Source organism: Dysidea avara, chromosome 4 (assembly GCF_963678975.1).
Source record: "Dysidea avara chromosome 4, odDysAvar1.4, whole genome shotgun sequence".
Lineage (NCBI taxonomy): Eukaryota > Metazoa > Porifera > Demospongiae > Dictyoceratida > Dysideidae > Dysidea > Dysidea avara.
This window is the reverse complement of record NC_089275.1, coordinates 6,686,453-6,697,421: the sequence shown is the minus strand read 5'-3', so window position 1 is coordinate 6,697,421 and position 10,969 is coordinate 6,686,453. Positions and strand designations below refer to the sequence as shown.

Below are 10,969 nucleotides of genomic sequence, written 5' to 3'. Positions count from 1 at the left end.
TTGTTGCTATGGGATACCTAATTTATGGGTACTAAAATGTGTCAACATGTCACAGACTAATTAAGTGACCATAATATTTCTTTTAGTGCAAAACAGACTATGTCTTGGGAAGCCTTGTACAAACTGTACAGAGCACCCTTAACATGATTATTCTCTTGAATCTTCCTATACACTCTGTTACACAATTTTCTATAATGAAATGGCCATAAAGTTCACCAAAGCTCAACTCTGTGATGACACTATATCACAAATTTCAGAGTACTATTTATGTAGAGAATTGCATTGCATGGTTTTATGAAAACGTGTGTAATATTTGGGTTTTGCCATTCTATTATAAAGATCTCCCCGTAGAAGTGATTAGATCCCCTTTCCCATAAGGTGATAAGTCCCATACTCCGAGTTTATTAAACCTATTGTACGTATATACAACAGATTCTACAGCAAACAGTAAAAAATTATTTTGTATCATTTTATATTTTAATTACAGCCACAGTTTTGTCAGCAATCACCACATTCAGAGTCTTAGAACTTTCATTTTTAGTGCTGAGAGGAATCACCATGGTCTCTGTTACGCAAAGATAAATGATGACCTTTGGAGTCTGTATATCTTCGAGCTTGTACAGGCTGGAAGGCAAACATCTAGTTGGTCTATTAAGACCCTAGTTACTTGTCTTGGTAGGCAACCAGCTTCCTCTACATGGGTACTGGGACCAGATATCCAAGTCAATAGCTCAGGAGACTTGATTCCATTGGAAGACCAGAAATACTATTGGTTTGTATTTAGTTACCAATGCTGTATGACTAGCTCTGTATGAATAGTCAAAAAATATAATTTTAGAAGAGGTTTTCAAATAGCCATTCACATATAGAACTCATGAAATCATAATAAAATATGACTGTGAATGTGACTGTATATCAATCACATGGCTGTGTTTTGACACCAGAAATATTACCTATAAAACAGCTTGCTTTTAATGCATATCTGCCTGTAAATGATTGTGAACAATTTTCATTGTTTTAAATGTTTGAAGTATCTTTTAAAATTGCACTATATGCTTTCCTCAGTACTTCACTAAACACAAAAATTCCTATTAATTCAAGCACACCAATATAAGGGATTTTCAAAAATTTGGTAACAAATGTCAACATTGCATTTTAACTATCGTGTTATAGGTTAAAGCTTATTTGTATACTGATCATGATGATATAACATGAATAAATGTTTTATTTAGAATACAGCTTATACATGTTCTGACAGTAAAAACCAAGTGCTCTTTTTGCAGGTATTCTGGGTACTGTCATCATGGGACACAACTTCAAGAACTAAAAATTGAATTACCCCTTGGTACCAACTCTCTCGTTCAACTAATAACTGCTGAAAAAGAAGGCCTATCCAACAATTTTATCAGCTCATTCATTGCACATGCAGGAAGCCTAGTAGTTTTTCATTCAGAAGCTCTGAAAGAGGTACAAGATGATTGTCCGATTATTCTTTGCTACAGCAAACATTCTGGAACAGGTATATAAAATAATTTCACTACAATGAATTGTATGCAGATAGCTATGCATATAAGCAAGCATGTTTATCGTGCTTAAAATATATCAAAATTACTAACTTATATTTTTGTATGTTTTAAGGGAAATCTACAACAGCTAAGAATATTTTGGGTACCTTTGGAGCTGCTCAACATGTATTCTCGGCAAGGTCGAGTACTGCCAGCATAGTTAACCATGCATCAATTTCAACGATACCTGTGGGTAAGTTTAGCTAACTTTGTGTACGGTAACAATCGGTATTCTGAGTACGTATATATAAATAGTGGTAGACGACATCAACAGTACAAAGAAGTTTGAAGAATTGACGGTAGAACTATTCAATGATTTTTCAACAACTACTATGCAAGGGGGGGAAACAAAGCACAAAGCAGGAATTATAGTCACTGCGAATACTGCATTTGCTGAAACACAAAGGTTAGCTCTAGTTTCACAATGTGTATAAAAACATGTATATATGCACGACCAGTAAAGAGATACCACCATGTATGTATGCATGCCTATGATCTACCACCAGAGTATGGCATACCCATATTTTTTTTTGTAGAAAAGCTCAAAGGATTGTCCATGTTCCTTTTTTCGAACCTTTGTCAATCCATGACGAAGCGAGGCAAATTGAAATTGAAGACAGCTACAATGACTACCGGAAAGCAGCTTCCAGTGCAATAGGCTATATTATAAGTATAAGAGATCGCCTATTGTCATCAAGGAACAGGAGATACATCGGTGAATTGTTGCTCCCTTTTATTTCAGTGCATTTAAGCAATGTCCACCATCGGACAAAGAAAGGCTATGCCCTTGTCTTTTTAGCAACGAAACTGGTAAGCGTGTTCTAACAGGTATTACAAACATTCAGCTTTGCAATTCTAGCTTTGCGATGAAATAGGAGGTGTTATAACATTTGAAGAAATTCTAGACTTTTTTGTGAAGAAATGGGCCCCCATTGTCAATGACCTACACAGTGCAACATCAGCAAATGATGTTGAAGAAGTGCTATGGGAGGTGCTTGAAGTTATTAGGGAACTTCCAACAAATGAAGTGAGAAAGCTGCAGATATGTATTATATTATCATTACGTGTATATATTTATAGGTAATACAGATGGTTCTTTCAAATACCTTCAAGAGGAAGACTAAAACATTATGTGTATCAATATATTGTCCAGTACTTAGAGAGCACCTAAATACCGAAGCAAAGAAACGACTTGAGGAAATCAAAGATGCTGTCAAACAAATGGGTGGGGAAAGCAACGGTGGATGCCGGTTTCTGAAATCCGGATGCAAGGACACCCGTTGTACCAGCAACAACACTTCCACTTGCAAAGGCGTGTTGCAAATACCCCGAACAAACATATCTGAACGATTACTAAGGCTGTTAGACTCAGGTACGTGATAAATTTTTCATGAATTGGTAATGCATGTAGTATGTGTAATGTAACAATATACAGTATGCTACCCACACAAAGAACATCCTGGAGTTGAAGAAGAAACTGATACACCACAAATCACTGGTAGTATGTCGACCCGGCAAGTCACCATAGCTGAGTTGCTAGGTGATCCTAGGTCTGACACAGAAGGTAAGGTTGATGCACACTCACGTCATACTATACAATGTATGAATAGTAGTAATGAACCCTGTAACTCTATAACAGTAACATGACACACCTGTACTTATGTAGAACTAACAATTTAACACATAGTTTTAATTCTGATTGTTGCTAGATCCAGAACAATTTTTGGATAATATGGATTGGGATGATCTAGGTAATGTTAGTGCAAGTATTATAAGTCTTGTATATAATTCTTTTGTAGAGAATGATGGTGACTCACTTGGTAAGCTCAATTAACCATATGCTTTATGGTTAGATAATATATACTTGGACAACCTGGAGTGACATTAAGTTGTGCATAACAATCTAAGAATCTGTATGGAAGTGTTAAACTCTTTGGTTGTCTATCAGTAGGGAATATAACTATTTCAATTTAAACAGCTGTCTAATTGCTGCTCATGTTTTATTCAGTGTCAACAACTCTGCTAGCTGCCCCAGTAACTTTGGTGCCACCAATAGTTCCATCCACTAGTGGTAAGATGACTTTATTTTTGCATACACAGCTTTCTAACTGTTACCGCTCGTGTTTTACTCAGGGTCGACAACTCTGTCAGCTGCCCCAGTAACTTTGGTGCCATCGTTAGTTCCATCTGCTAGTGGTAATATGACTCTGTATTTGCAAATGCACAACTTTCTATCTGCTAATGCTTGTGTTTTATTCAGTGTCAACAATTCTGCCAGCTGTCCCAGTAACTTTGGTGCCACCTACTAGTGGTAAGATGACTTCATATTTGTTTACTTTCTATTTGCTGCTCGTGTTTTGCTCAGGGTCAACAACTCTATCAGCTGCCCCAGTAACTTTGGTGCCACCATTAGTTCCATCTACTAGTGGTAAGATGACTTTGTATTTGCATACACAGCTTTCTAACTGCTACTGCTCGTGTTTTATTCAGTGTCAACAATTCTGCCAGCTGCCCCAGTAACTTTGGTGCCACCAATATTTCCATCCACTAGTGGTAAGATGACTTCATATTTGTATACTTTCTATCTGCTGGTCATGTTTTACTCTGTGTCAACAATTCTGCCAGCTGCCCCAGTAACTTTGGTGCCACCATTGGTTCCATCTACTAGTGGTAAGATGACTTTTTATTTGCATACACAGCTTTCTAACTGCTACTGATCATGTTTTATTCAGTGTCAACAACTCTGCCAGCTGTCCCAGTAACTTTAGTGCCACCAACAGTTCTATCTAGCAGTGGTAAGATGATTTAATATTTGTCTATACAGCTTCCTAACTTCTGCTGCTAGTGTTATACTCAGTGTCGACAACTATGTCAACTGTCCTGGTGCCACCATCTACTAGTGGTAAGATGACTTTGTATTTGCATACACAGCTTTCTAACTGCTACTGCTCATATTTTATGCAGTGTCAACAATTCTGCCAGCTGTCCCAGTAACTTTGGTGCCAACAATAGTTCCATCCACTAGTGGTAAGATGATTTCATACATGTATTTGTATACTTTCTATCTGCTGCTCGTGTTTTACTCAGGGTCAACAACTCTGTCAGCTGCCCCAGTAACTTCGGCGCCACCATTAGTTTCATCTACTAGTGGTAAGATGACTTTGTATTTGCATACACAGTTTTCTAACTGCTGTTGTCCATGTTTTATCCAGTGACAACTCTGTCAGATGTCCCAGTAACTTTGATGCCACCAATATCTCCATCTACAAGTGGTACTATGATTTAATATTTGTATGTAAAGTTTTCTAACTGCTATTGCTCGTGTTTTATTTAGTGTCAACAACTCTGCCAGCTGTCTCAGTAACTTTGGTGCCATCAACAGTTCTATCTAGCAGTGGTAAGATGATTTAGTATTTGTCTACACAGCTTCCTAACTTCTGCTGCTGTATTTTACTCAGTGTTAACAACTATGCCTACTGTCTTGGTTCCGCCAATAGTTTCATCTACTAGTGGTAAGATGATTTTATATTTGCATACACAGCTTTCTAACTGCTACTGCTTGTGCTTTATTCAGGGTCGACAATTCTGCCATATGTCCCAGTAACTCTGACACCACCAATATCTCCATCTACTAGTGGTAAGATGATTTAATATTTATATGAACAACTCTCTAACTGTTACTGCTTGTGTTTTATTCAGGGTCGACAATTCTGCCAGTAACTTTGGTGCAACCTACAGTTCTATCTACTAGTGGTAAGATGATTTAATATTTGTCTACACAGCTTTCTATCTGTTACTGCTTTTATTTTATTCAGGGTCGACAACTCTGCCAGCTGTCCCAGTAACTTTAGTGCCACCAACAATTCTATCTACTAGTGGTAAGACAATTGGATACAGCTTTCTAACTGCTACTGCTTGTGTTTTATTCAGGGTCGACAATTCTGCCAGCTGTCCCAGTAACTTTGATGCCACCAATACTTCCATCTACTAGTGGTAAGATGATTTAATATTTGTGACCCAGTCTGCAAAAAGGGCTCCTACAGCCTTTCCAAATATCCAAGTTTAACAAATCATTACTTGTGCTCGACTTAACCTTTCACCTTGTAATTACATTCACAACTAGTGCTATGTTAGGAGTGTACACTGACCAAATTGTAGACTCGTATCTTATTCGCCAGCCAAGTTATGGGTTATGGTGTTTACATAGTTGAAAAGGCTATAAGAGTCCTTTTCACAGCCTGGGTCATGTTTGTATACACAGCTTTCTAACTGCTGCTGCTCATATTTTACTCAGTGTCGACAACTCTGCCCAATGTCCAAGTAACTTTGATGCCACCAACAGTTCCATCTACTAGTGGTAAGATGATTCAATATTGCTTTCTAGCTGTTACTGCTTGTGTTTTACTCAGTGTCAACAACTCTGCCAAATGTCCCAGTAACATTGATGCCTCCATCTACAAGTGGTAAGATGATCTTATACTTTTGTAGACAGTCTCCTGTTTATATTTTATACAGTGTCAACAACTGTACTGGCTGCATCAGTTTCAGTAGCACCCACAATTCAATCAGCCAGTGGTAAACTTATAGTTTATAAGTATATAGCATGGTATCGTGGTGCACAGCTGTATCATTAATATAATCAACACAAAAATACTGACCTGTCTTATCTTACAGTTTGGTAGTCCTCTATATTAGGGACTGGAAATATACAGGGTATTTATGTGGTCTATTAAAAATATTAACAACAAAAAATAAACCAATCTTGATTTTCTTTGCCGTACTACTGGGTAGGTGTCATAGCCGAAATAAAGGCTATCAAAATGCTTCTCAATCTTTCCAATATGTTTTGAATATTAAAGATTACATTGTATCTCACTACCTTTCTGATGCATTGATAAACTGGCTAAATTATATCTCTTAAAATATTTACAGAAACTTTCCAAACTTTGTTAAAGATATATCTGTGCATTTTAGGATTGTCTTTCCTTTTGTCCTTCAATGCCCATCAGTCAGGCACATAATTGTCACAGTACATACCTTCTGATTTTCAGCAATTATACTTTCATTGATTTTGTGGTATTGATGTGGGTGGTCTGTGTAAATAGACCTGCCTATAGCATTGATACAATCATATGCTAAATTCCAAAAAAGCAATGTGCAGCAAATAACATTGACTATGTAATAATAATGTTATTGTATAGTCTATGCAAAACTCAAGTATTATTTATCCGTCCAACAAATCAAATTGAAAATGTTACATTAGTAAATACCAGGGAATAATGCGTACTGTTTAGTAAAAAAAGGACATATTAATTATTTCCTTTGTACATTAGCAAAAATTATGGGTGGATTAAGGGGGGGGAGGGCTAAGCCCTTTCCTAATTTCTGTCACCCTAATAGAACAGTCAGGCACAAATGCTTCTGAAATACCCAATCTCCTGACACTATATTTTCAACTGGGGGTTTACTACCGACATAAATTTTGGACAACCCAACTTTGACAACATCGATATCCTCCTTTGAGCACCACACAGTGCAATGAAACATGACACTCAAGATATATTTGTGCTATATCTTTTGTTGAATGCAATGTATCTTAATATAGAGTGTGTTAACCACCTGGGCAGACCAGGGCAGTCACTGTTATGTCAGCTGTGGTCTTGGGTTTACATTACAGGTAGCCATAAATAGCATGTGTTGAAGTTACGCAGTAGATCAAGCTTAGAAAGTGTGGTTTCAATAAAGTTCTATTGTTCTCCACTACGTCAGAGAGAGCTTGCTCATAATGATTTTCTAAGCTGTTCAGACTCCCTCCTAACTCATCACAGCTTCCTTTAAAACAAATATGATATATGATTAACAGATTAAAGTGATGATGCAATAAACCACTGAATATCAATGAATATTAATAACTTCCCTATATGGTTTAGAGGTTAAAAGTGTTTGTGGATGGCTTAAATCACTAGTGTCACACCCTTCAGTGCTTATAAACTCTTGATATTATGTCCCCGTATACATACAAAATTTTGAGATTGCTTGAATTTTTATTCCTAGAAAATAACAAAAAAAAAACAGGATTTAGACTATGCTGTACAATAGAAAAATCACCCATAGTATCAGCAAGAACACATTCGGGGCGATTATGTGTGCTCCTGGTATCACCAATTCTCAAAAATAAAACCACGAAAATGCTGAATTACCAATCTGTGAAAATGACACACTCTATATATACATACGGTATACCTGTACTATTAGTTACACAGCAACATTCAGGTTGCATCTCCTAGCCTGTATGTAGGGTCTATGATCAACACTTCTATCAGGTCACTGTTCAGCTCACCCCCCCCTCCCATTATATTTCACAAAATACCTGTTTACCTACCTATCCAACATCTGGAAGAGTAAACATGTGGCAAGACATGTGTGGCTTTAGTTTGTATTGTTTACCATTGTCAAGCCACAATATACTTCAAACTTTGTGCCTAAGGCCCCTAATAGCTGCCAGGTATAGGATAAAAGCCAGTTAAATCCCAGCGGCGGATCTAAATGGGTTTCGGTAGTTTCGACCGAAACCCCCTTTCAAAAGCCTACTTAGGTGGCACCACCCATTGCATTAAGTACAGATCGATATACTTAAATAGTGCAGTCAGCTAACTACTATAATAGAGCAATCAGAACAGCAACTTAGCCACAAATTCAGTTACCTAGCTAGCTTGTTTACTCACAATTTAAGTAACTCAAAACTGTTCTAAATTTCAATCTCAGAAATCTCAGAAACTCTAAAGTTTTCTTGAGCCATGTCCTTCGATACTTCATTATTTTTAAACAATTATTTTACGTTCAGAAATCCCCTTTAAAAAATCTTAGATCCGCCACTGAATCCCACCAGCACTCATAGGATATTTTCTTAGTTATAACACCTCAGCCTCATTGCACTCAGCTTTGGTTAATAATGATATTCTACTTGTGGTTATAGGTTTAACTATAACTGAAGAATCTGTTAAAGAATCTACACATATCTTCTAGATTAACAACATGTGACTATTAAAAATCCTTTGGTCATTCATATTAAAAGCTTGAATTATGTCTTTTTTCACTCTTGTTTTTAGAGTCATGTTTCAATTCTTGAACACTGCTACAATACTGCAGTTTCTATTCTCTTTACTGAAAAAAAATATGGCAATGATAGCTCATGCATAAATTAAAATTCATTTTTGTTATACTACAATAAAATCACTTCCTTGGACAAATCACAGAAACTTCACACACATTCAAAGCATGACTATCTCTCATTAGACAATGGTATGCAGTGTTTCCTTTGATGTGTGTTAGTGTATTATTCACAAAGACATTTGGTAGCAGGTCTCTTATTGGTAAGAGACGTGGCCTTGTTTACAACCACAGTGAGACCCATAATAATACAATTAGCTGTTGTGGACACTTTATATTTTGCACATTTGCACACACCAAGCGATTGTGAACACAATTGTAAAGAAGAGATCACACTAAGGTACGCTTGCTTTCTGTTGGCTGAATCAATCATCGTGGTAGCAGGCTAATAACTAAGCCATATAATTCAGTGGTTATAGCATACACAGCCATATGGTAGCCATTCATCAATCTGTAATACTAGCTAGCTTGTCTGGCATTCCCATTCACTACCATTCTCCCCACATCCCAGACACTTCAAGCCTAAATCAGTACAAACTTTATCAAGTAAAACTTTCCAATAGCACTTTATGGTTTTGCCTTACAATGTTGCGAATACCCTAGCACTAGAACCGTGACTAAAACACTTTGGTAATCACAATATGAACACTCTGTACTAGCTCACTGTCTGCTTGCCATTGTCCACTTATACACTCGTAGTGGTCTCTTCACGAATTTAAAAAAATCCACTGGTGACATAAATAATTATCTCAGCTATGCCTTGGTAATTATTGACATCATCTCAGGTTTTTAAATTGTCTAAAACACCTACTACGAGTGTCTAACTATTACTTGGACGCTGTGTCTAATCTCCACTTTGAATATAATTATGATTAATCTATGTTTATGGTTTAACTGTACTCTATGTTATGTGCTACATGAAATTCACTGATTTTGTGTGCTAATGTGAAACTGGATCGTCTAATATTCTAATGTAGGCTCTTCAAAAAGGAAAAAGAAGAGAGGCAAAGTTGAGCCATCAAAGGATATTTGTCCTTCGGATTATTGCAAACGTAAAGGAAAGAAGCTTGCAATGATGTGCTGCAATGGTTGCGACCAGTGGTTTCACTGTGTCTGCCTGTCTACAACAATACGAGAAGCACAAAAGCTTCCATCATGGTACTGCCCTATGTGCAAACAATAATAGTTATAACAGTTAATAGTTATTTGTTTGTATTTTGCTAATCAAGTATGGTCTGCATTAAACATAGAATAACTGTACCGGATAGTTTGTTCTTACCTGGCCTGGGGAGAATAGCACTTAGCGGTCAACAATATTCATACTGTTTTAAACTCACTTTCCAGATCTCAAAGGGTTTCAAATACTTAACAAAATAAGGGTATGTAAATGGAAAGCCTTACAAATTATTAAACAGTATTGATAAAACATCTGTATATCAGGATTTGTATTTATAAAACAGTTGATATCTATCTGCATAGTGCATGATAAGCCAATTGAAATGTAGATTTTAACCATGTTGATATCATTTACCAGACATTCTTAAAGTAGTTTAGGTATCCCCATGCAATACATGCAAGTAGCATAGTCCATGTTGTATTGTAAATATACAATGGATTAATCATATACTCAGTGTGCTTTATTTGGAGGAAATGAGAATTTATGCTGGTACTATGAACCAGTGTTTAATCTAGGGTTGTTAGGAGGGGAAGTTTTCCCCTCTGTTTCCCCCTCTAAAATTGGAGTGACAACTACCCAGGGGCACTGTTTATATACAAAATGATGTCAGAAGTGCTCCCAGGTTGATTTTTAGATACCGAGTTTAAATAACTAAATTATCCTTGGCACGCATTGGACAAGTGTAAAAATGTTGTTAGTTTTGGTCTATTTTTCAGACATGTTAGTTTGTAGTGGCCATTGAACTCCAAAAATGATGGGCAGTGTGTGTTAACTTGGACACCCCCAAAGTTCCTAACCCCCCCCCAACAGAGAACTGTCCTAGATTAAACAGTGCTACTGTATGAACAATACATGAAAGTGCATTGCATGGGTGATTTTTTTCTCAGAACCAAATCCATTCAGCTACTAAGAATATTATAATCGTACAATCAATTATGCATGCAGTTAAAAATCACACCAACATCAAAACATCTTAACTACTTATACTCTCAAATTATAAAGGTCTCCATCCTTTACCAAGCTATAACAGCTTGTACAGTATGAGAAACAAATGTTA

General features: G+C 36.7%; 2 protein-coding genes and 1 long non-coding RNA gene across 3 annotated transcripts; all 3 read left to right on the top strand.

The window, feature by feature from the left end:
• The first annotated feature begins 1,731 nt into the window (after positions 1-1,731).
• On the top strand, positions 1,732-4,374 carry LOC136252696 (uncharacterized). The gene is made up of 12 exons (XM_066045267.1): positions 1,732-1,758; positions 2,425-2,592; positions 2,646-2,937; positions 3,001-3,129; positions 3,275-3,316; positions 3,365-3,385; positions 3,574-3,636; positions 3,699-3,761; positions 3,826-3,876; positions 3,931-3,993; positions 4,056-4,235; positions 4,298-4,374. Exons 1-12 carry the CDS (start codon positions 1,732-1,734, stop codon positions 4,372-4,374), a joined length of 1,176 nt encoding a protein of 391 aa, XP_065901339.1.
• Positions 4,375-4,528: 154 nt separating this feature from the next.
• LOC136252663 (uncharacterized) lies at positions 4,529-4,962 on the top strand. Its single transcript, XR_010699743.1, has 4 exons — positions 4,529-4,592; positions 4,653-4,715; positions 4,778-4,837; positions 4,900-4,962. It is a non-coding gene; the product is annotated as an uncharacterized lncRNA (long non-coding RNA).
• Positions 4,963-5,033: 71 nt separating this feature from the next.
• LOC136254793 (integumentary mucin A.1-like) lies at positions 5,034-9,982 on the top strand. Its single transcript, XM_066047535.1, has 9 exons — positions 5,034-5,077; positions 5,140-5,202; positions 5,265-5,318; positions 5,381-5,443; positions 5,496-5,558; positions 5,860-5,922; positions 5,975-6,028; positions 6,081-6,140; positions 9,713-9,982. The coding sequence occupies exons 1-9, from the start codon at positions 5,035-5,037 to the stop codon at positions 9,916-9,918; spliced, it is 669 nt and encodes a 222-aa protein (XP_065903607.1). The 5' UTR covers position 5,034; the 3' UTR covers positions 9,919-9,982.
• Positions 9,983-10,969: the final 987 nt, after the last annotated feature.

Excerpts from the sequence above, each read along its gene's own strand:
- LOC136254793 (XM_066047535.1), top strand. The coding sequence starts at position 5,035 with ATGCCTACTGTCTTGGTTCCGCCAATAGTTTCATCTACTAGTG. Across the intron at positions 5,203-5,264 it reads AATATCTCCATCTACTAGTG|GGTCGACAATTCTGCCAGTA; the intron begins GTAAGATGATTT and ends TGTTTTATTCAG. Across the intron at positions 5,444-5,495 it reads AACAATTCTATCTACTAGTG|GGTCGACAATTCTGCCAGCT; the intron begins GTAAGACAATTG and ends TGTTTTATTCAG.
- LOC136252696 (XM_066045267.1), top strand. The coding sequence starts at position 1,732 with ATGCATCAATTTCAACGATACCTGTGG. Across the intron at positions 1,759-2,424 it reads AATTTCAACGATACCTGTGG|CTTTGCGATGAAATAGGAGG; the intron begins GTAAGTTTAGCT and ends TTGCAATTCTAG. Across the intron at positions 2,938-3,000 it reads ACTAAGGCTGTTAGACTCAG|TATGCTACCCACACAAAGAA; the intron begins GTACGTGATAAA and ends AACAATATACAG.